General features: G+C 34.8%; 1 protein-coding gene across 3 annotated transcripts; it reads left to right on the forward strand.

Annotated features, from left to right (window-relative positions):
* The first annotated feature begins 190 nt into the window (after positions 1–190).
* IFI44L (interferon induced protein 44 like) lies at positions 191–16,375 on the forward strand. 3 transcript variants are annotated; one of them, XM_033115969.1, is made up of 9 exons: positions 191–315; positions 1,457–1,938; positions 2,452–2,500; positions 3,691–3,886; positions 6,994–7,146; positions 8,668–8,839; positions 14,819–14,919; positions 15,226–15,400; positions 15,563–16,375. In XM_033115969.1, the coding sequence occupies exons 2-9, from the start codon at positions 1,467–1,469 to the stop codon at positions 15,595–15,597; spliced, it is 1,353 nt and encodes a 450-aa protein (XP_032971860.1). In that variant the 5' UTR covers positions 191–315; positions 1,457–1,466; the 3' UTR covers positions 15,598–16,375. The 3 variants fall into 3 exon arrangements, with proteins under 3 accessions (XP_032971860.1, XP_032971862.1, XP_032971861.1); XM_033115971.1 differs by lacking the exon at positions 1,457–1,938 and having other exon boundaries at positions 210–315; positions 15,563–16,372; XM_033115970.1 differs by lacking the exons at positions 191–315; positions 1,457–1,938 and adding an exon at positions 1,950–2,106 and having other exon boundaries at positions 15,563–16,372.
* Positions 16,376–24,639: the final 8,264 nt, after the last annotated feature.

The following is a 24,639-nucleotide window of genomic DNA, read 5'->3' on the forward strand; positions in this document are numbered from 1 at the left end:
GAATACTTGCCATTTCATGCATGCCTATATGCGGGCTGTACAGGGAACCAAAGATCACTTTCATGTGCTCACAATGAATCATATTTGTTTTTGTTTGTTTTCTCTGTCTCTTTCTTTCCAGCAGGGAAATAGAAACTTAAGGGCACCTGGCATGCTGCTAGCTGATTGGTTGCTGCTTTGAGTTTCACTTTCCTTTCTTTCAGAGAGAAGCCAGGGATATTAGCAGAACCTTCTGTCTCCAAACTGTGGCTGGTCCATAAATCAGACAGAGCAGCTAATAACTACAATTAAGCCTGATCCAACTCTTAAAAACAGGTAAGTGACTTCCTGCCATCCAATGTTTCCTAACTGTGTGTGAAGAAAATGGCCTGTTTTCCTTTTTTTGAAAAAAGAGTTTCAGAATGAAATTGCTGCAAATGATCATATTTTTGTCTTTCATTTGGTTTGCTTCTTAATGAAAATTTCAAGCACAGGGAACTATAGAGAATAAATGAACTGTACTGTACTCTCAATATATTTGTGTCAGATTTTTATTTTGTCTTATTGCTTCAGTTGGATTTTTTTCTCCTGACTAATTCTTCCTTGAAGTGTGTTTAACCTCCAGTTAACCTGAAATTTTTAATTTCAGATATATAGATTTTTAAGTCCAGAATATATTTTTGTCTTTTTTATTTTTTTCATTTTTAATGTCAACCTTTCGATCTTATCTTTTAGTTATTTGAACAAACCAAGCATAGGAATTTAAAAATATGTGTGAGTAACTCCAATATCAGTATGGATATTCACTGCTTTGTTAGCTCCCCAATGCTTTCAAATATATGTGTTTTGCAGTTTATCCTGCATTTCTTGTTTTTCTTATTGAAAGAATTGGCATGATGGCTAATGGTCTATTCTGCCATGCTAGGACCTCCATATCTGTTAATACTTTTCATATTTCAGTTTTTTTCTTTGTGGGCTGTTTTCTGTATAAATTTCTCATTTCTATCTTCCAATTCATGGGTTGGCAAACTATGGTCTGTATGCCATAGTTTTTGTAAAGAAAGTTTTATTGGAACACAATCATGCCCATGTGTCTATATGTTGTCTATGACTGCTTTTGCATTACATTGGCAAAGTTGAGTAATCCGGGAGAGACCATAAAGCCTAAAATATTTACTATCCATCAATCATTAAGAAAAAGTTTACTGATCCCTATTCTGACTTATTTTTTTTAAATATTCTTTATCTAATCTGTAGTTTTTCTACTGACTTAAAATAATTAAATTATTTTTAATTTCCAAATTTTCTTTTTTTGTATCTACCTATTATTGTTACATTTCTATTGCCTTATAATCCAAATAACATGTTTTAATTGGATCAGAGAAAAAAACAACTCACTGGAACTAGAAGCAGAAATCTGTACTTTAAATCACTGCACTATACTTGTCTCTTAACCTATTATTTCTTTTTCTATTAGATATAGAACAATGGCAGTGACAACCAGATTGACATGGAATGAGGAAAAACGTCTGCAAAAGCTGCTTGGAAATGTTTCCTTGAGTCTTCTTTATCAGTCTAGTGTCCATGGATGTAGCATTAAAGACATGCTTGCTAGGTGCAGTTGTCAGGGATCCACTATAACAGTGATTTACTTGGGGGACAATATTTTTGGAGCCTTTTTACTTGAGCATTATCCAAAAACAGTTCAAAGTGTTAGAAAGCAAAATTCTTCCTTCTTTTTTTCATTGCAAAATAATAAAACAACTGCATTTTTAAATACATCACTGAAAATTACTGATGAAGAACTGGCATTTCATTCCTCTAATCATGAGGAATGGTTCTTCTCTTTAGTTCCAAAGAAACACAAGCTGTGGCTACTTCATTCGTTAGGAAAAGAATTAGCAATGAATAGTTATCATGACTATTCATACAGGGAATGTGAAGTCTTTCGAGTTGAAGGTTTGTTGAATTACATAATCCTACATTCTCATTCTTGTCTTTGTGTTTGATAGGTCATAATTGATGTAGAAACAGAAAGAAAAATGACAGGAACAAACAAATTTTATGTCACCACATTTCTCTTTCATAAACTTCAAAATGAAACCTGGGAAGCTGGAAAGTATAGGTGTAAGTTGAGAAGTTGAAGTGGTGAGATGGAGATGAAGGGAGGAAGGAGAGGAGAAGGAGGAGAAAAGAGATCCCACTATCAGAGAAGGTCTATTTTTGACACATGATCCCTTTTGGGTCAGTCCTAGGACCTCTGCATAGTTATGTGAGAGTTTCCAGAATGAGTTAATGTGTTGAGAAAATAGTTTCCCCTCTTTTCCTCACTATGCTATCAACCCTAACTCTTAACTGACTAGCTCAGCCCTAGGTTATGCAAGCACACTTAGTGCCCTATTTAGAAGTTAGACTTTTAAAAGGGAAGTAAAGAGGATTAAAAAATTATTGTGCTGTGTTTATTTCCTACAGGAATTAAGAATGAGGCCAACTATGTTAGCAGGATAACAGGAGCCACAGAGTAAGTTAGGTTCTTGGACTGTCTATTACTTATTTCATTTAGATCAATTGTATAAATGGCATTGACAATGATATACTAAGATAAAAATCACTTGGAGTGATAAAACTGAATTATAATGTTACTAATGTAATATGTTCAAGGCAATTTAGAACAGCAAAAACAAAACACTACCAACTGTGATACTTTAAAAATCCACCTGGTGACAATTTGACTTCAGGTTTTACTTGGGACCTTTGATATTCAAAGTTTCCCAGAGTCTAGATGACTATTTTAGATAATGCCTCTGAATCCTTTCCTTGAGAATAAAGTTTTTTTGAGATCTTCAGTAAATTTTCAAAACAAAGCTTCCTTTCCCCAATTCATAGGTAAATACCTGCATTGTGTATGTTTTATTTATTTATTTTTTTTAGAAAATAGTGTAGTATATTCTTGTTATAAAACATTTGTAGGTTGTTGACATGTACTTATCAAAATTTGCTCCTGATAATACATGAAAACATATAACTAAATAAACCATGCATAATAAATCCAGGGCAAATTATATACAAAGAAGCAAAATAAGTAGAATATATTCATGTTGAAAGAACTAATATTAAAATAATATTGAAAGAAAAGGCACTTTCTTATAATGCCATGGCAAGGAAAAAGCAAACAGCCATTTTTCACCTTGCAATAAGTTTAACTACCAATCAACAACACTGCTCTGATGGCCATATCAAGAATGGCCATGCTATACATAAATGCTTTATGCAAATACTTTTACTAACCGGAAAAACAAATATTAATAGTTTCAAATACAGGGTCATGTATAATTGTATTCTGGTGGGAGAAGCTGTCATGAGCACATATTTTACTTTTATTTCTTCTTAATATTATTACTGAAAATAATTCATTTTCAGTGTTGTTGATATTTTCATTAGATTTATGTGGCTTAAGGCTAATAGTTTGACAGTGATTTAGTTGCTGGTTAGTGTTTAACTTCAGTCAGATATAGACGAATGCATTTTTTTCTTCAAGCACAAAGTACATAACATTAGACCATTTCAAATCATATGATGTAGATGTTAATATAAAAATAATAACTAAGTAATTAAAACATACTCTTAAAATTGGAGTAAAGAAGCTTCAGAAGAATTGTGCTAATCTTTATGGAAGTTTGGCTGTTGTATTTAATGATTGCATTTTAACAGGTACAGAAATATGCTCCTAGAACACCTCAGAGCCTACAAACCCTGTGTGGACTTGGTTCCAGAAATTCGTATTCTTCTGCTGGGTCCAGTTGGGTCTGGAAAGTCCAGTTTTTTCAATTCAGTGAAGTCTATTTTCCAAGGCCATGTGACTCGCCAAGCCACAGTGGGGTCTGATATCACCAGCATTACTGAAATGGTAAGTTATTTCAGGATTTCTTGAGAATTTTTATAGATTACAATTATTGGTTTGTTAATTCCTTTGCCATTTTCTCTCAGAACAGTAACTTCTTACTCTATAATTAAGTGCTAAATCAAATGTAGAACAGGAGTAAAAGTTGAATGAGAATTGCCTCCATGGAGTTATCATACAGACAGCCTTTCCATTTTTATGGATACAGGAAGTAGTTATATGAAGAACGGTTTTTAGTACTTGAAAAAAAACAACACAATTTTAAAAACTTTGTGGAAATCTTCATTCTTTATATTTGATGTATTTTTTTACTCATGTCCCATATGGTTTTATCTGGATTGAAATGATTTCCTTTCTATAATAAAATAATGAGAATTATTTTACTATACAATAATAACTTTCCATCATGTAGACCATTCTATAAGAAATTTTAATGAACGGCGAAATTGGTATTCACTTGGGGTGGGGTTGAACCTTCACAGGATAAATCTGTTAAAGCTCCTACAAACCTTATCTTATTTGTAAACAAATATATTTAAGGAAATAAGTACTAATACTATTTTTACACTGTTAATCTAAAGATTTATAAATTATGATGCAATATGAATCTAGAAACGGCCATTCTATGCTTGTCAAAATGTTATCATACAAACAAAAAATAATGAAAAAATAGAAAATTTCATAATCAAGCTGTGCTTATCTATAATTGCTACAACCTAATATTGTTATCTTCTTAGTACTATGCTATATATTGTCTGTGCAAAAATTTAGCATAAAACAGTAATTGTTCATTTTAGTCTTGTGTCTCATTCAATAACTAAAAGCATTTTTTTAGGACTTTCAAAAATCACATCTTGTTTTTTGATGTTGTCCAGATACTATATACTTGAGTGGCTTTATTTTAGTATTTCAACCTAGTCTTAGAAGCCAAGGCAAGATACTACGACTGCAATTCAATATGTTAATCATTGATTGAAATATTTCTGTTTGCTAAATATTGTGTTGGCAATGGCGACCTAAATACAAATAATACTTGGGCCCTTTGCTAAGGGATCTCAGAGACCCATGTAAGTGATAAACAAATAAATACCATTCAGTTTAATAGATGCTGTAATAGAGGTACTCAATCAGGATAGAATTCTCTCCCTTCTTTTTCTGTTGAAAATTCCAAAGGCATTGCTTTAAGATAAGATGCAGATCCTGAACTCTAAATGAAATGCAGATACTATGTAAACTGAAGAAATATAGGACAGAATATTTGTGAGGGAAGCAGAATATTTTGTTGTTCAGAGACCCTTCTTTTTGAAGAATTGAAGTTGCCAATAAAATCAAGGAAATAAATTAATAGTCAATGAAACCATGAATGTGTATACTGACCTTAAAATATAAATGTACTTAGGTATGTAACTCGAATGCTTTGTGTAATTTCTTTCATATTGAGGCAGTCCCATTCATTTAGATCAAAATCTCCAATGGGATCACTCTTAGGCATTTTATGGACCAGTGGAAGTTTTTGACTCCATCACAGATTACAGTAGGTCATAGAGGGGTTTTAAACTTCCTGGTTTGGAATGGGAAAATTGATTAAAGTGTCGTCTGGTGTCTTAAGGTAGTGTGTCTCAAAATGAGGTTTGTGGAACCCTGGGGATCTCTGAGACCCTTTTAGGGGATCTGTAAGTTCAAAACTCTTTTTATGATAGTACTAAGATGCTTTTTGCCTTTTCTAGTGGATTGACATTTGACCTAATCATACAAATTTAGTTTTATCTATCGACACCTTTGTACTAATCAAGCAATGGCACCAAACACTACTAGTAGTCACTATATTCTTCCCTACCACTGAGCTTGCAGTAAACACAAACAAAATGCCAGTTTCACATAAGAATAAAATTGTCCTAATTGAATCAGTAATAATTTCTGATTTTATTTAAACTTAACTTTTAAGTATACATCATCGCCATATTTCATGAGATGAAATGGTAAGTGTATATAAAGTGCTTCTAATGCATATCAAAGCATGGTGGTTGTTGAGCAAAGGCACTGGTGTGATTGCATTGTGAGCTGGAGTTTTCTCAAGTAACATAATTTTAATTGAAAAGACAACTGACAGACTTGCTTATTCATACTTGGATATTTGGTAGACATTTTTTTTGAAAATATATAAAGTAAACCGATCACCCCAACAAAAACAACCAGCATTGCTCGTTTCTAATGATAATATTAATATTTGAGCTGTTAAGAAAATATAATAACTTTAAGAAACTTGTATGCACCACACTGAGCTTGATAGCTTTCCAATACTTATCTGATGAGATTAATGGTAGTATTAATAAATATTATGGTTTAATATGATACAATAAAACGTGCCAATATTTAGAAGATTAGATAAGCCAGTGAACCAATATTTTCAAATAGCCAATGCATCAGGTTACAAAATCATGTGTGGATAAAAGATATATTCAAAGTGTAAGATATACAATGAATTTAATGTAACAGTATGAAAATGTCATAGATTCCACGTTGCAGCCAACCTTTTGGAAATTATCACTTGTTGAGCTTTTATGTATTATTAATGAGGAATATCTACAATTCTCTGAAAGCTGTTAAATACTTTCTCCTTTTCCTACTACATTTATGTGTGTGAAGCCAGATTTGCTTTATACGCGTACACTTTGACCAAAAGGATATATCACAACAGATTGAATGCAGTGGTAGATTTGAGAATCCAGCTATCTTCTATTAATCCAGGCATTAAAGAGAATGGCAAAAGTAAATCAATCCCCCTTTTCTATAATGTTTTTGGAAAGTAATTTTGTTTTTTCCATGGAAATCTATTTAGCTTAACATGTAATAGATTCATAATTGCATTTTAGAATGACAAACATTTAAAATTCTTTCAGTTTTAATTTCCAATATGTTAAATATCAATAGAGATATTGATATCATCAATAATTGGAATCATCAATAATTTTTAAGAGTCTAAGGTGATACTAAGACCAAAATGTTTGAGGACAACAGTGTCAAAATATTGATCTCCGGTCTTCCTATTGTCATGTCTTGAATGCTAGATGAAGAATGCAAGTTTACACTTGACATATATATTTTTTTTACAGTACAGAATATATTCTATTAAAGATGGAAAAGAGGGCAAATCTCTGCCATTTATGATATGTGATTCCATGGGGCTGGATGAGAAAGACGGAGTAGGATTGTGTATGGGTGACATACCCCATATCTTAAAAGGCTGCATGCCAGACAGATATCAGGTAAGAACTCTTTAATCTCCAAAACATTTCAAATAATTTGTATTATGCTTTTTGTTGAATTTTTACTCCATAAAGTAGGTTCAACTATCAAACTGTGGTTTCAACATCAAGCAACACTACTGTGCTTTAAATGAGTAAGTACTCACGTAAGTATAGTAGAGTAGTAACAGCTTTTCTCCTCTATAGCGTTAATACAGCCAAAAAGCAGGATTCTACTCATATAGCTTCCAGGAAAAGGTCGGGAGGAGGTTGTGCTTATATCACTCTTTACTATGATGTAAAATAATAGAGAAGTAGTAATTCAATCTGTTACACTTTTTTGATCACTTAGACAAAACATTGAAACATTTTTTGTTGAAGTGTGATGTTATACTATAAATACTTAGGCTTCGTTAATTAAATACTATTTACGTACCTAGATCCAAGGGTTGGCTCTCCCTCTAATTAGATGTGTACTCGTATTCATAGGAAAGTCATATCTCACAGGGTTGCTGAGAAGATTAAATGAGGTGATGTATTCTAAATTCTCAAAAAGTTAACTATTATTATTACCTTTCTTTTAGATACTGAATGAAATATAGTTAACTTCAATTTTTAAACAGTAACTTTCTTTGCCTCTCAATTGTCCTTGATTGGAAACCTTACCTATGTACTAATTTATTTAAAGATCATTTATTAAAAACATAATTTGTGTCAGACACTATGCTAGTTACTAGAAACACACAGTTGAACAAGAACATAGTTCTTATCCTCACGGAGCTGACAATTTAAGAAGACATGAAGATACAGGGAGGAAGAACAAAGCAGAAAGATGGGAGAAATCATGAGCATACTAACATCTTCATTTTTCACAGCAGAGTCAATCAATTCAGCCCAACACTGAAACATATAGTTAAAAAAATAATGAATCCAGTCTTTTGCTATGTTTTATAATCTATTTTCCTAATCCTAGAAAGATTATTGTCTTATAGCAAGACAATATTAACTTGAAATCTGGTATTTCTTCTGTTTTACTTTAGTTTCTTTTTCTTTTGTAAAATTAAAAGAAATTATAGTATTCTTGTTTAAATGACATTTTCAATATATTTTTCTCTCTTCTCTCTATCCATTTGTTCATCTACGTATGCAAAATGCTTAGAGAGGAGTCTTAAATGATGTCTAACAATGATAATGGCAGCTTTTTCTGGAGACTGGGATTTTAAGTTAACTTAAAAAAAAAAGGCTGTATTTTCCTAAAATATTTCCATTATGGATAATGTAAATTATGGATAATTATAATTTTTACCAAAGAAATGAAGTGGTTTTTTTCTAAAAAAAAAACAAACACAAAAACATGATGGTGTTATGTTCAAAGTGGAGAGAAAGTATAGGAGAGATACCACTGATTAATCTGAGGAAGGAGTAGCTGCGAGGAGGGAAAGTTTCGGGTTGGCATTAGCGGTGCTCGTGTTTGAAGCATGAATTGTGTCTCAAAGAATTGAGCAGAGATTGTCTAAATGTTACCTTATGTTTCTATAACAGTTTAATCCACATCAACCAATTACATCCAGACATTCTGACTTCATCATTTCTCCATCACTGAAGGACAGGATTCACTGTGTGGCTTATGTCTTAGATATCAACTCGATCAATGATCTGTCCTCCAAAATGGTGGTAAAGTTCAAACAAGTTCAAAAAGAAGTATTAAACTGTGGTGAGTCTCACTCATCAAAATTTTTTTTTATCTTGAAATAATTAGAGATTCATAGGAAGTCGCAAAGAGTATTGAAAGGTCCCAATATACCCTTCATCCAATTTCCTAAGCCCTGGGTTAGTTGGTGGAAACTGCAGGCAGAGAACATAGGCTGACTGAATGAAAGGCCCTAAATCCTAGTTTTCAGTCCTTCAAGACTAGAATGGCCATAATTTTTGTCATGTGTAATTTTTCTATGGCTTGATAGGGGAGTCACCACCCCACATTATGTGACTAGACCAGGAAAATCAAAACCAGGAAATTGACACTGTTATATTTGTGTGTATGGCTTTGTCATTTTATCGCATGTGTAGATTCATGTAACCATCACTATAATCAAGATACAGAACTATTCTATCACCACAAAAATCTCCCTGTGGTACCCCCTAATTTCCCATCATCCCTAATTCTTGGCAACTGCTAATCTCTTCTCTATCTCTGTAATTTTGTCATTTTAAGGATGTTATATAAATAGAATCACATAGTATGTCACCTTTTGACAATGGGTTTTTTCACTAAGACTCATATTTTGTGAGTTCTATTGAAGTTGTACCTATTGTTCATTCCTTTTTATTGTTTAGTAATATTGCTTGGTATAGATATACTACAATTTGTTTAACCATTCTCTATCAAAGGACATTTTGGTTGCTTTTTGTTTCTGGCCATTGAAAATAAAGCTCCTATGAACATTAGTGTGTACAGGTTTTTGTGTAGACATTAGTTTTCATTCATCTGGGATAATTCCCCAGTGGTGTGATTGCTGGGTCTTATGGTAAGCATACGTTTAATTTTTTTAAGAACTCACTAAACTACTCTTTAGAACAGCTGGATATTTTATATTCCTACAAGCATTATATGAGAGATTCAGTTTCTCTGCATTCTTGGTAGTATTTGGCATTGGTGCTATACAGAAACATTTTAACTCTTTTAATAGGTTTGTAGAGATTGCTCATCATGGTCTTGATTTACATTGCCCTAATGACTACATTGAACATCTTTTCATGTGCTTATTTGCTTCTGTATATCTTCAGTGAAACAGCTCCACATCTTTGGTCTGTTTTCTAATTAGGCTGTTTTTATTTTTTCCTGTTGAATTTGAAGAGATATAAAAATTCTGAATTTGAGTCAATTGTCTGATACATTACTTGCCAGTGGTTTCTTCCAGTGCATAGTTGTCTCTTCATTGTTTTAACTGAGGTTTTCACAAAACAAAAATTTAAAAATTTTGGCAAACTTCAATATACCATTTTTTTCTTTTAAGGATTTTCATTTTGTGCCTAAAAACTCTTCAACGATCTTTAGATTCCCCCAAACTTTTCTGTTTTCTTTTAAAAGTTTTATAGTCTTGTGCTTTACATTTGGATTATTATCTATTTTGAATTAACTTTTTTATAAGATGTGAGGTTTATTTTATTTTACTAATTTTTGTTTATGGACATCCAATTGCTCCAGAACCATTTGTTGAAAAGACTATCATTTCTCCATTGAATTGCTTTTAGTCCATTGTCGAATATCAGTTGTTCTTATTTGTGTGCATCTGTTTCTGGGTTTGCTATTCTGTTTCATTGATCTATGTGTTTATTCTTTCACCAACACTACACAGTCTATTATTGTGACTATATAATAATATAGTAGGCCATAAATTGGGTAAAAGTGATTCTTCATACTTTATTCTTATTTGTCAAAATCGTTTTAGTTCCTTTGCATTTCCATGGGAATTTTAGAATTACTTTGTTTATTTCTATACAAATTCTCGATGGAATATTGATAACAATTACATTAAAACTGTATATCAATTTTAGGAGAATTGACATTTTTCTGTGTTGAATCTTCCAATCCATGAGCATAGTCTGTCTCTGTTTATTTAGATCTTTGATTTCTTTCATCAGTGCTCTGAGGTTTTCAACATCCAAATCCTCTATTTTTTTAAATTAGATTAACATCTAGCTATTTAATTTTTATGAATGCATTTATGGCATTATTTGTAATTTTGGTTTTCACATGCAATAGAATTTTATATATAGATCTTGTTTCCTGTGACCTTGCTGGATTCTCTTATTAGTTCTAGAAAAATTTTTTTATTGATTCCTTGGGATTTTCATGACATCTCAAATAGGCACAATTTTATTTCTTTTTTTCTAATACATATGCCCTTTATTTTCTTTTCTTGTCTTATTGCCCTGGTTAGGACTTCTAATACTGTGTTGAAAAATAGTGATGAGAGCAGACACCCTTGTCTTATTTCTGATCTTAGTTGGAAAGTATTCAATGTTTCACCATTGTGACATCAGCTATGTTTATATATATATATATATATATATATAATATACACACACATATAAAATGTATTCTTTATCAAATTGGGGAAGTTCTTTATTCTTAGTTCTCTGTGAGTTCTTTATTTCTTTTTTTAATCATGAATGGGTTCTAAATTTTGTTAAATAGTTTTTCTCCATAGGTTGATATAATAATGGGATTCCCCCCCACTCTAGCCTGTTAATATGGTGGATTACAATGACTGATTTTGAATCTTGAGTCAACCTTGTCTCCTTAGAAGAAAAACCATGTATTCATAGTGTACAATTATTTTATATATTGATGAATCTTACTTAATAATTTATTAAGAATTTTTGCATCTCTATTAATGAGAGATATTGGTCTGTAGTTTTAATTCTTTGTCAGGTTTTGGTATCTGGGTAATACCTCATAAAATGAGTTGGGAAGTGTCCTTCTATTTTCTGGAAGAAATTGTGTAGGATTGGTGTTCATTTCTCTTTAAATGTTTGGTAGCATTCTCCAATGAAACCATCTGGGCCTGGAGATTTCTTTTTCAGGAAATTTTAAAACCAGAAATTCAATTTTAAAATAGTTGTAAAGCTATTATAATAAAATGATCTATTTCACATTAGGTGAGTTGTGGTAGTTTGTAGTTTTAGTCTATTTTATATAAGTTGTCAAATTTATATGTGTAGAATTGTTCATAGCATTATTCTTTGTATGTCTGTGGGGTCTGTAGGTATATCCCTTGTCTTTCCTGGTTATGGTGATTTGTGTCTTCTCTTTTATTTTTAGTTTTTTTTGTCCATTTTTTTTGTCAACCTCCAGAAAGAGGTTTGTCAATTTTATTGATCTCTTCAAGGAACCATGTTTTTGTTTCATTGATATTTTAAATTTTGGTTTGTTTCTTTTCAATTTATTTATTGATTTCTGCTCTTTGTGATTTCTTTCATCCTCTTGATTTGGGTATAATTTGCTCTTCTTTTTTCTAGTTTCTTGAGGTAGGAACTTAGATGATTGACTTTGGCCTTTTCCTCTTTTCGGTTATAAATATTGACTGCTACATATTTCCCTGTCAGCACTGCTTTAGTTATGTCCCACAAATGTTGATATATTTTCATTATCATCCAATTTAATACATATTTTTATTTTTATTGAGACTTCCTCTTGACTTATGAATTATTTAAAGTACATTGTTTAGCTTTCAAATTCTTGGAGTTTTTCCTGTTACCATCCTGTTACTGACTGCTAGATTGGTTCCACTGTGGTCAAAAGACACACTCTGGTTTAAATTCTTTAAAATTGTTTGAAGTTTGATTTATGGTTCAAGATATAGTATATCTTGATAGATGTTCCATGTGTGCTTGAAAATAATGTGTGTGCTGCTGATATTTGGGGGTATGTTCTGCCAATGTCAATTAGATTAGATTTTTCTTGTTTTATGATATGACAAGTTATTCCTGATTATATGTTGGATATTTTGGGTATTATAGTATGTGACTCTGGATCTTATTTAAATGTTGTGTTTCAGCACACCTCTTCTGACACTGTGCTGATAGGAGTGAAAGTACAGGTTCCCCACTAGGCTTTGTTTGATACCTTTTGCGGGGCAGGGGAGAGCACTTTGTTATTGACGGGGCTAGGAGTCTCCTTAGGCTCGGTGAATGATGGTTATAGTTTCAGTTTCTCACTTGGCCCCTTCTGTCACTTGGAGAAAGGGAGAGGTCCACCTTATTATTATATTTGGATAGAAGTCTGGGATTCCTAAGTATCCTCCATTGACACCATAAAGGGGGACCTAGCACACCGCAAGTATAAAAGCCCTTGCTCCCTCCTTGCTCTTCCTCTATGATACTACCTTGGCAGGGGATAGTAGTTGGAAAAGGGAAGAGATGCTTCCTGTGGGTGGGACTGAGGTTATTTCTGTGGTGTTTGACTGAGATAGTATAGCTATTGTCCGTAAGTTTTCTGTCTTGCTAGGCTGTGCCTTTCCTCGTGCTTTGCCTAGAGAGAACAGATTTCCTTCCCTTCTCATCCCTTCCCTTCCCTTCCCTTCCTTTCCTTTCCCTTCCCTTCCCTTCCCTTCCCTTCCCTTGCATTCCTTTCCCTTCCCATCCCTTCTTTTCCTTTCCTTTCCTTTCCTTACTTTTCTTTTCTTTGCAACTTCAACTAGCATTTACTAGTTGTAGGCTTCTCCAGCAGCTAATATGGGATATATGAAATAGAAGGAAAACTTAGAGAACTTACCACCACATTGTTCCTTGGATTCTAAGGTCCCTAGCAAGTCTGCCTTCTTTTCCTTACCTTTCAATTTTTATATTTGATTTATATATAATGTCCAGTGTTTTTTTAGCTGTACTTAGCAGGAAAAATAGTGTATCTCCTCTATTTGGTCCTGAACTGGATGGAAATCCTCTTACTGAGCTTCCAAAAAGTTTTAGTATAAAGACTTCTTTGGGCATTTATACTCTAGAGCCTCATTGTTTAGTATATCAATAGAATGATCACTTATATTAAAGTTCTGAAAAACAGCATGTATAGTTTAAAGTATAGAGCATAGTCTTAGTGGCTAAGTAAACCTGGATTTTTTAATAGTCGTAACTTTTGATCTTCAAAAAGTTAACTTAAGTGCACTGAATTTTAGTCTCCTCTTCTGTAAAATGGGCACAATAAATTCTTTATCTAAAGATGGTAATAAACATTGTATATGCTTAATGTAAGTATATAAGCATGTATAAGCATTTAACAGCTCTAAAATTATGGTGGATTTGGGATAAGAGTGGGTTACAGAAGTACTCAGATTTGAAATGAGTTTTTTAAGGACATACAACTACATACCATGCTAGGTAACAATGCTTAAAACATCTAATTGTGCTGATTTTAGCACTTCTACGAAAATACTGCCTTAATTTGGAAAGAGAAGAATTGCATTGTAACAGAAGCTGGGAAAAAATTATATGTGTCAATTGAGTCCTGCCCTCTACAAGAGGCCAGGTTTTATTAATAATTGGCCAGCTTTGCTAGTTATTCATCTGGGACTTGAATAGAGAGAAGACAGTAAAGGCAATCATTGAGTGATAGATATCACAAACACAAGACTTCTGTAAGGAGGAAATTCTAAAAACTCTGGTACAGGAGTCTCAGGGGCATCCTGGACATCTCAGTTTTATAATATTTTTTTTCCTATGGAAGCAGTTGTTGGTAAAGCAGAACTTTGCTTAGTGTAGAAGCCCAGTGTGATTTACTCATCTCATCTCTGTGGTTTGAGGGAGAAGCCAAGAGGTCCTTAGAAGTGTGAAAACAGTGCACTTTGCTTTTATAAATGCTCACACACAACCCTCACTTTCTTTCTTAGGGCTCTTTTTCATTCACAAGATCCAGCAACCACCTTTTCCCCTCCTGGCCACTTTAAAATATGCTATTTGAAGGGAATAGTAGATGATTACAACTTAGTGTGCATTTAGAAATGATCACTCATGTTGGAAGAAAAAGATAATTTCTCCTGAGAGAAGAACTTCATGTACCATATTGAGATGTATTGGGGATATTTCATTTTCCAAATCTTAAAATCATCCTACAAAGTACTGCTTTTGTACATATTTAATTATCTTGTTGACAGTGCTGATTACGATATAAAATAACTGATTTATCTACTTGATATAGGTACAGCACAAGTAGTCTTGCTTACTAAAGTGAATAATTACCATGATGTTCTTCAAGACAACTTTTTAAACATGAAAAAATCTATTACTTCTCAAAGCCAGGTAAAGAATACTGTTTGTAACCAGCTATTATTGTAATAGTGTTATACTGTGTGTGTGTGTGTGTGTGTGTGTTTGTGTGTGTGCATGTGCGACACACACTACATATTCACAGGTAAATAAAAAATGGATCAATTGCCTGGTTAACTCAAGTTTATACCCTATTTTAAAACTACTTATCTAATTATAATTATATTCTGAAGATAATTTATCAAGCCGTTGTTTTTTTGGTTTCTTTCTTGAATTGCATTTAAATTCAGTCAAATTTCAGATATAAAACTTATATTTATTAAATTAACTCTTCCACAGGTAATCAATGTCCACAAAATGCTAAACATTCCTATTTCTAATATCTTGATGGTTGAAAATTATGCTTCAGTGTGGGAGCAGGACCCTGTAAAAGACATTCTGATCCTCTCTGTGCTGAGGCAGATGTTACGAGCTGCAGATAATTCTTTAGAGGACTTGCCTCTTTCGGAAACAGGTAATCTAGCCTCTTTCTGCTCCTCTCATTAAGCACTGGTGCTTTTTGAAAAACCCTAAGCTGTACCTCAGTTGGATAGCTGATGCCCATCTGCCTGCCCTAGTGCTAACAGCCATGTTAAGATATGTATTTTGTTTCTACTGTTTTTTGTTTTGTTTCCAGGTGAAATTTTGGGACAGTCCGAGCTCTGCATGTGAGATCAGTTGCGATTCTGCCAGTTGGCCCAAACCTGAATCAGCATGCCTCAATTAGAGTCAATCTCTGCTGACAGCCTCCTTGAGACTCTGCTTTCATTCATGTTTTACTTTCAGTCCCTAAGAGCATCTAATTGACGGTTACTTCTAAGATCAGTTATACCTCAAGCCCAAAGGCCAACCCTGAGCAGTGGTGGGCTAAGATATGCCCTACCACAAACCACCCTTCATATTTCTGCACGATTTACAATTTAATTTCTGTGGCACCTTCCAAACCTCCCCAGCAAAATTCACTATTTTCTTATCTAGTAATCTATAGCACTTAATTTAAAACTCTATGTGAGTAGAAATCATATTGAATAATAATTATAAAATGATTACATAAATATCTGCATCCCTATATAGACTGAATTCTTCAAGAGGTCGGGTTTGGATTTTACTTACCTTTGTATTCACAGAACTTAACACAGTGTCTGGCAGGGAGCAAGCATACCTGTCATTATGCATTCCTCCCAACCTTCCCAGAGGAATAACATGTACTTAAAAATTTTATCCTTATAAAAGGGAAGACTGGGAAAGAATGGAATGCTGGAGAGAAGAAATGGAAATAAAGAAGGGAGAATGTTACACTTATCTCTGCATAAAAGTATGAATTTAAGTTAATTAAAAAGCGCAAATATTTCTTAAGGACTTAGATCGTATTTCTGTAAAAAAAATAAATTTTATTCCTCTAATAAACTCATGCCTGATTTTCATTAATTGAATTCCAAACCATCCTAGCCAGATCTCCAAAGCAGAGTGATCAAATTAAATTACTAGTACAAGTCAATACGAAGTCTGTCTTACACAAATGCTCCCAAATGATTCCAACATTTTCTGGGCAGCTGCAGAAGTAAGGACTCTTAATAAAGAAAAAAGGAATTCCAGAAGATAGGTTTCAGATTTTCCCCCCTAAAACCTTCTTAACACTCTTATCCAAATTTCTTAGACTTTTTTCAAATGAATATGCTTCGGTTCAATAGTTATCTATATTAAAGCAATCTAATTTATGTTTAATCAGAATTATTGTCTTCTTTGAGAAGTCCTAGGCATTACAAGGGAAAGAATTCCTTAGAGTTACGGAAAAAGGAATATTTTCTAAAGCACAGCTGTAGGTGAAGCTGTGCTCAAATGAATGTTCAGGAACCATGGTTCAATGGAAGAGATGGACAGGATCTTTTAAGAAGATCTAGAAATAGAATTGTCATAGTGAGGAGTAGAGCCAGAATTAGACACTGGGAACAAAATCAGCCAGTATGGTTATGGTATGGATCTAGGGAGTGATACACATAAATCCAAAAAGAAAGATGTGTTTGTCTCCATGTAATTCAGGGAAAAACAAGCCATGATCATTGTCGTTTGAGAGAGACTAAAGGTGATTGAAGACCCACCATTGTCCACACCAGGTACTGGGCAATAATTCATTGTCCACACTAGGTATGGGGCCATAATTCCAAGGTGGAATCAGCAAAAATCTGGGCAGATGAAGATTTTGCTAGGTAGAAAGTCTGATTCAAGGTGGAACTTTGCTCTGTTTGAAGAGGTAGCATGGAGTACCCGTATGAAGTAGATGGAGACCCTAAAAGAAAGAAAGATTATGGAGAGATCAAGAGAGAAAAAATGAGGGACTATCCAGGTGAACCAACATTGTTTGAGAGCGTAAATATTGAGGTTAACAAAAGTTTCCCTTTTTGTACTAAAAAGGACAGTGTTACATATGATATCACAATTTCTAATCCTCTGGCTCTATACTACATTGAGAACACTTAAACATCTTACGGAGTTAAATGTATATTTTGAATTTAGGTTAGAAAAGATTGATGAAGGGGGCCTCAGAAAGGGAGAAAATAAACAAGTGGCACTATATCATACTAAAAAGCTTCACAACAAAGGAAACCAACAAAATGAAAACGCAACTTACTGAATGGGAGAAAATACTTACAAATCATGTATCTGATAAGGGGATAAAATACAAAATATATAAAGAACTCATACAACTCAATAGCCAAAAAACAAAAAAATTGATTAAAAAGGAGTAGGAGATCTGAACAGACATTTTTTTCTAAAGAAGACATACAGATAGCCAACAGATTTATGAAAAGATGCTTTACATCATTAATCACTAGAGAAATGCAAATGAAAACCACAATGAACTATCACCTCATACTTGTCTGAATGGCTATTATCAAAGAGACAAAAATTAAGAAGTGTTGGCAAGGATGTGGAGAAGAGGGAAGGAACCCTTTCCATTGTTGGTGGGAATGTAAATCAATGCAGCCACTATGGAAAACAATATGGAGGTTCCTTGATAAATTAAAATATAGAGCTACCATATGATCCGACAGTTTCATTTTTGGGTGTTTCTTTGAAGTAAAACACTAACTCAAAAATATATATGTAATTTAAAAAAGCCGAACTCATAGAACCAGAGAGTAGAATGGTGGTTTCTGGGAGCTGAGGGGTGAGGGAAATGGGCAAAGCATATCCAGTTATAAGGTGAATAAGTTCTGGGATCTAATGGACAGCATGGTAAGTATAGTTAACAATACTGTATTATATACTTGAAAATTGCTAGGAAAGTGTATCTTAAATGTTCTCACCATACGTACAAAAAAGGTAGTTTGAGGTGATGGATGTGTTACCTTTTCATGGTAATCATTTCATAATATATATGTGTATCAAATCATCACATTGAACATTTTAAACTACATAATGTTATATATCAATTATATCTTAATAAAGCAGTAAAAGAAAGTACAAAACAAAAGTGGCTGTTTCTGACAGAAGTTTGTACGTAGCATTATACAAGTTCACTCAGCATCCACCTTAATGAAATACCAAGATGATAGTTATGATGGGTGATGTGTAAGCCAGTGTCTTCTTTAAAAAATGAATTAAAATTTATCATGATGCTTCTTCATAAAAAGACAGGTCCATAACTAATATGACAGAATTGATTGAGATATTCAAGTAAGTCCCAGATGCTTTAGAGACTAGCTGATGAATAATCATCTTGTAGGGACAAAACTCAATCTGATGCTAAAGTAGCCACTTGACAGCAAAGCTGATTAAAATGCCCCAACACAGCTCTCACAAATAGATTCAGGATGTTCCAGTCTCCGGGACAGGAGAAACAGTGTAAGCAAAAATTCAAGCAGAGATTGTAGGAAAGGGGGTGGTGGTGGGGAAGAAGTCTAACAAGCTCTGCTAAACAAAGGTGTGTAAATAATTATATATATTTTTGGTTTTTTATATTTAAATTTCTTTTGCACATTTAATGATAATGCCTGTCTGACATTAATAAGAGATGCATGGAAATATCTATTTAACATATATTTATGCCTTTGAACCCATTTGTCTTTCATTTGGTGGTGTGTTGTGCTAGTCATTCAAATGTGAATGAGTTCCTACAATTTAAATAAGCATACCAATATACATGCATATAGGCTATTCTGAGACTATGAGACCCTGTCCTGCCTGGTAGATAGATCATCAGTAGTTCTGTTCTCAGTTTTTGATTTATAGAGAGGGGATTGTCAACTCCTAGTGACTGAGGAATTCAGGGAGAAAAAAAATGTAATTCGTCTGCATGGTATGACTTCATATATTTTAAATGGACACTGAGTGTAGCTAGACAATTTCTTAAAATAGCAAGTTTTATATTTTTTTCTGTACTTCTTTGTCTACAGTTCTTTCCCCATTTCCCAGAGTCACTCACATTGTCCTCCTGAGAATTAAGATTGTTTAAACCACAGAGTGAAAAAAAATTCTGTAATAATGCTCAGATGTTTTAACTTTCATAGTAGATCATTGGGAGTCCAGGCCATGAAAGAATCTGAAAATAGAATTTATGGAATTACTATGGATCAAAAAGTTAATAGAGGAAAAGCTGTCTACCATTCCTATTTCTATAGAAACTACAAGGCAGTCACTTATCCTGGCAAAGAAGAGGGAAGAGTAATTGGACATAACTGGTCCAATTATGAGAGAATTATGAGAGATGAACAGGCCTGGGAGGACCAAGAGAAAGGGTGGTCAGCATAGGGGATATTCTGAATATAATGTAAGGGGGTCAGAGCTAGAACACTGTCTGGAAGTCAAGCAACGTGTCCAAATTCTTCATTCCCATTTGAGGAAGACCAACACCTCATGTGGTAGAGAAGAAATACGATCTGTCAGTGTTATCAATGTGGCCTGTGGGCCTTTCATTAATAATGAACTGACTGTCATCTACAGATTATCCAACAGAAGACTTCACCTATCTTCTAATTTTAGCTGAGGCTGTCTCAAGAGTTGGAGCATACCACCTTTATACAGACCTGAGATACTCGGAATACTCCCAACATATAGAATGGGTCCTTGACACTGAAAGGACCAGTAGAAGTATGGGCTCCCTAAATTATTGCATTATTATGTGTGTCGGGGGGCAGTGGGGCAAGTTTGAAACTGTGTCTCAATAAATGCCTACTCTACAATATCTCTTGAAGGAAATATGAGGTAAACCCAGACTACCAAATGATCTCTCTTCCCAGCTCCATGTCTTGTTTCTTTATTATTAAGGAGCTAAACTTTGTTTATTTTGGTTCAATTAATGACACAGGAAAGTTATCAACTATTAATTACCCCAAGATTCCCAGCCTTCTTATTGAACTGACAGCTTTTTCCCAGGCCATGTTAGACCATTCTGCTCCAGGCCGAGTTCTCGAGGCAGTCCGTCAGAAAGAGGGGATCTCCTGCATTTCTGAGCCTGTCAGAAAGCAGTAGGACCTGACCTTAGAAGGGATGCAGACTGTGGTGAGACTGTGCTTGACACTTGCTGATCTCTGAAAGCATTATGTTTTACCAATGTTCTCTGAGACTCCTCCTCCTCTATTACAGCTCTTCAGTGATTTTCTGCTGGATTCATCTTTAAGGTCTTTCTTACTGACAGCAACCTATAAAGCAGTGGGCCCTGATGAGAAAACAAAAGGGCATTTGGCAACAGACGCTCTCCACTGAGCATGCAAATAGGGAAGTGGAACTGTTCACCCTTGAAGATGCATTGTGGCCAGTGCAGGATGTGACCCTCAGATTGCTTGCTAGCAACAGACCACAGCATGTAACTCAGCTTTGTGGAGACACTCTCAGCAGTATTCCTTTTTTTTTTCCTCAACAGAGTTATATTCTCACATCTAGCACTTCCCAGCATTTCCAGGGAAACAATTTACAGGGAGACAATTTACCCTACTGAAATGCCCTCTCCCCGTGGTGAGATAAGGCCATCCTTCAACTTCTCAGCTCCTTAGAAAGAAAGAGTCTTTCTAGTACATAAATGGTGGAGGCTTTGAAGGAAAGAGATTCATCGTTTGATGCAGCTGATCATTTCCTCTTTTGTCACTTGGCTCCTGGGGTGTCTTACTCTTCTGGCTTTTCTCTACTTTTCTGGTCACACTTTCTTTGTCTTCTCAGATAGACCATTTAATAATTATGACCTCTAAATGTTGTGCGGAGGGCCAGGGCCTGGGCCACAGGACTGCTCTCATCAGCTGAAATTCACCCTTAGCTTTAAATACATTTATATTTGATGACTCTCAAATTTAATCTCCAATCCTGACCCTTTCCCTGGTTTCTGAACTCACATATCCAACTACTTATATTATGCATTCCTGTGGGGACAGAGCCAGGAGTGCAGTTTCCAGGCTCCCGGCCTCACGTGGAAAGGTGCTGGCTCAAGTAGTAAATGGCTCAAGTAGTAACTGTGATGGCATGGTCATCAGCTGTGGCTAGTTGGCCGTCAGCTGTAACCAGTGAGCCATTGGCCACTAATATAACTGCCGTGGCTACGCTAGCAGAAAAATGGGGACTAGCAAGAAGATGGGGGCTGGCAAGCGCGGATTGCAGTTAGGACGGCGGGTTGCGGACAGTGTGGCTCCTGCTTCCTGTGTCTCCATCCCAGCTGCCAGCGAGAATATAATGGCATGACTCCGGTATCTATGGCTCCGTGGGTGTTCCTTTTTGGCCTCACCACATCCTGCATTCTTATGTGGGGAACTGGAGCAGAGACCCTGTATGATGATGACGTTTATGTAAATTGCCTGCCCTCCAGAGAGGTATATAGGTTCATGAGGGCAGGAACCTCATCTGTCTTGTTTATTGCTCTGTGGCTAGTCTCCAGAATAGTGAAAGCACATAGTAGGTATTCAATATTTACTGCAAAGAAGAATGAATGGAAGAATCGTTGTTCACAACACAAACAGGATGCTTAACTTGCATTGCTAGAGGCACTGGAGTTAACAGATAATTAATAACTTTTGGGAAGAAGCTTCCATTCAAGTGGAAGGTCCATGATCTTGTAGATGTTATTTTCTTTTATTTTCATATTCATGAAATACATTATTTAAATATGTTTATGTATGTCATTGCCCTTAAACTGTGGCCTGGCATGACAAACCTCCTTACAATACAAGGAAAAGCAGGGTAACATTGTAAGGGTGAAACTTGGTACATCAATGTAATTAAACTTAGCCAGTTTACAGTTTGATTTATCCTGATATTCAGCTGTTTTCTCTTTGTTTCTCCCCTCAGGAATTTCCCCACAGAGTAAAGAAACTTTGTAACTGAGTAAAGAAAGTTTGTTCCCTTTCTCAAGGCTACCCATACCTTACTAATTAACTGTTGTCACACAACAGCCTAGCCGATTGCCCCCCCCACCCCCGACCCCGTCTTTCCTTGAGGAGAGAAAAGTCAGTGAGACTGTGCCTCTTTGGGACTTTGCTTATCTCAATGTTTTACACCTCATGTCTCTCTGTCTGGTCCCCAAAAGATGGTTTGCAGTCAAAGACGAGTAAGATTTCCATGTGGGAAACAACTCAAGCCAGGCGGAACCGAGCGGGGACCCCTAAAAAGAGCTGCCTTAGAAAGATCTGGGAAGGGCCTTTGCCTCCCTTCCCCCTGCCTGGGAAAAGCCACTGCTACTCTGGCTTTCCCCTCTCACTTAATTGTGAGAAGAGTCTTTAGAGGATAACATTAAGCTCTCTCTCACACACACACACCCATATCACTTTCTCTCCCAATCTTTTTGTTTTTGTCTAAATCTATTTTTGTCGGACTCAGAGTCTCTTCCTTAAGTCTCCATCTTATTTTCTCTCTCCCTGTCTTATCTCTCCACTATACCTTTTCTTCACTTACACAGACCTTTTCGACTTACAATTAACATCCTAACCTGAAAAAAAAAGTGGCTTCTTTACTCTTCAGGTGCCCAGGTTTCGGGACTCATGATCTCAACTCCCTACCAGTTCGCCCTGATAACTTTCTGGCTGCAGATGGTAAGATTTAACATAACATTGAGACAGACTTGAGGCCTCAGAAGATGTCAGGAGACGACTTCTCCACTATCAGCCTTGAGGCCCTGCTTTCCTTTGTTCTTTCCCATTTACCTGCCTTATAAAACCTCTTAATCATTTTGGCTCAGGGAAGGTGTTTTTTTTTGTAACATTTTTCAAATTAGTTTCAGGTGCACAAAACAGTGTAATAGACATTTATCATTTATATCCCTCACACAACCCCTCTTGCACATGTTGAAAGTATATAATTTGATCAGTTTTAACAAATGTATGTACCTGAGAAACCATCATCTGTCTTTTACATCATCCGTCTTTTGACAACCCCCCTTAGGGGAAAGTGAGGGGATTAGAAAGCACAGTCGATAACCACAAGATTGCCATGGGGATACAAAGGTCATTTTGGGGACTGTAATCAATAATGTTGGAAGGTGGTTTTTTTAGACGTGAGTCTGCCATCTTCCCTAGCTGCCAGCAGCTAGAATAAAGGACACTTTTTCTCCTCACCAACCCTTCTCCCTCTCGTATTTTGGATTTTTTGGCAAGCGGCGCTGAATATATCGGTAACAATATATTCTTTGGAAAACGTAGACTTTTTTTTTTTAACAGCTATAGTAAGGTATAATTGAGATATTAAATTGCACATGTTGAAAGTGTATAATTTGATCAGTTTTAACAAATGTATGTACCTGAGAAACGATCATCCATCTTATTTAGATTATAGTTCAAGTATTGGCTCTGCCATTCAATAACAGAATGACTTTTGACAAATTATTTAACTGCAAAATTCTGTTTATTTATCTGAAAACTAGAGCTGATATTAATATCTTTCTCCTAAGTTTATTGAAATGAATAAATGAAATACATTTAAAGTGCCTGGCAAATAATAAATATATAACTTCTGGTATTTTTTTAGATGAGTAAATAATACCCAAAAGCTGCTTAAAACATTTTAATTTGATGTTGCTGTTGATTTTTAATAGACTAAAAACTTAAATTCCTTTCTGGGCCAGGCAGGTAATTTAAATTTATCCAGAATCAGGAATAGGGGATTTGTGAGGACAATGAGGAACTGGAGCGTGGATACTCAATGATGCTAAAGCATTCAAATTTAAAATTAAATACATAAAAGAAAAGGAATTGTGTTGGCTCTACAAAACAGATCTGCATGCTGTATTCAGCCTGTAGGACACAAGTTTGTGACATGCAGCAATGTGAAGTTAGAGAAGGGTTTTTAGTGAGAGATTGACGTGATTTAGTATACATTTTACAAACAAAGTTGATTCTGGCTGTGCTAAGGAAAATGGATTGGGGGGGAAGCAGAAAAGCAAAGGAACCAATTCGGAGACTACTATCACAATTTACATAAGGATGTATATTGGTTTGGAATAAATTGATAGCAGAAATCAAGGGAAGTGGATGAGTCTGAGACATATTCTGGAGTTAGAATAGACGTCACTTTTTTGTACATTCACATACAGGAATTGATTTAATTTTCTTTTAAAAAAAAGACTTTAAAAGTTACTTAAAAATATAATGACCTTTTAGGTTATTTTCCATCTGACTATAATTCTCCCAATATTGTTTTTATATGACTTTATTATCTAAAATGAACTTGATCCATTTGTTACCTCATAGAGGGAAGTTGGCACACTGTCAACTGGGCTGGGTCACGCTGAGTTTCAGT

The sequence above is a fragment of the Rhinolophus ferrumequinum genome, chromosome 9 (assembly GCF_004115265.2).
Source record: "Rhinolophus ferrumequinum isolate MPI-CBG mRhiFer1 chromosome 9, mRhiFer1_v1.p, whole genome shotgun sequence".
Lineage (NCBI taxonomy): Eukaryota > Metazoa > Chordata > Mammalia > Chiroptera > Rhinolophidae > Rhinolophus > Rhinolophus ferrumequinum.

Excerpts from the sequence above, each read along its gene's own strand:
- IFI44L (XM_033115969.1), top strand. The coding sequence starts at position 1,467 with ATGGCAGTGACAACCAGATTGACATGGAATGAGGAAAAACGTCTGCAA. Across the intron at positions 3,887-6,993 it reads TCACCAGCATTACTGAAATG|TACAGAATATATTCTATTAA; the intron begins GTAAGTTATTTC and ends TTTTTTTTACAG. Across the intron at positions 15,401-15,562 it reads CTTGCCTCTTTCGGAAACAG|GTGAAATTTTGGGACAGTCC; the intron begins GTAATCTAGCCT and ends TTTTGTTTCCAG.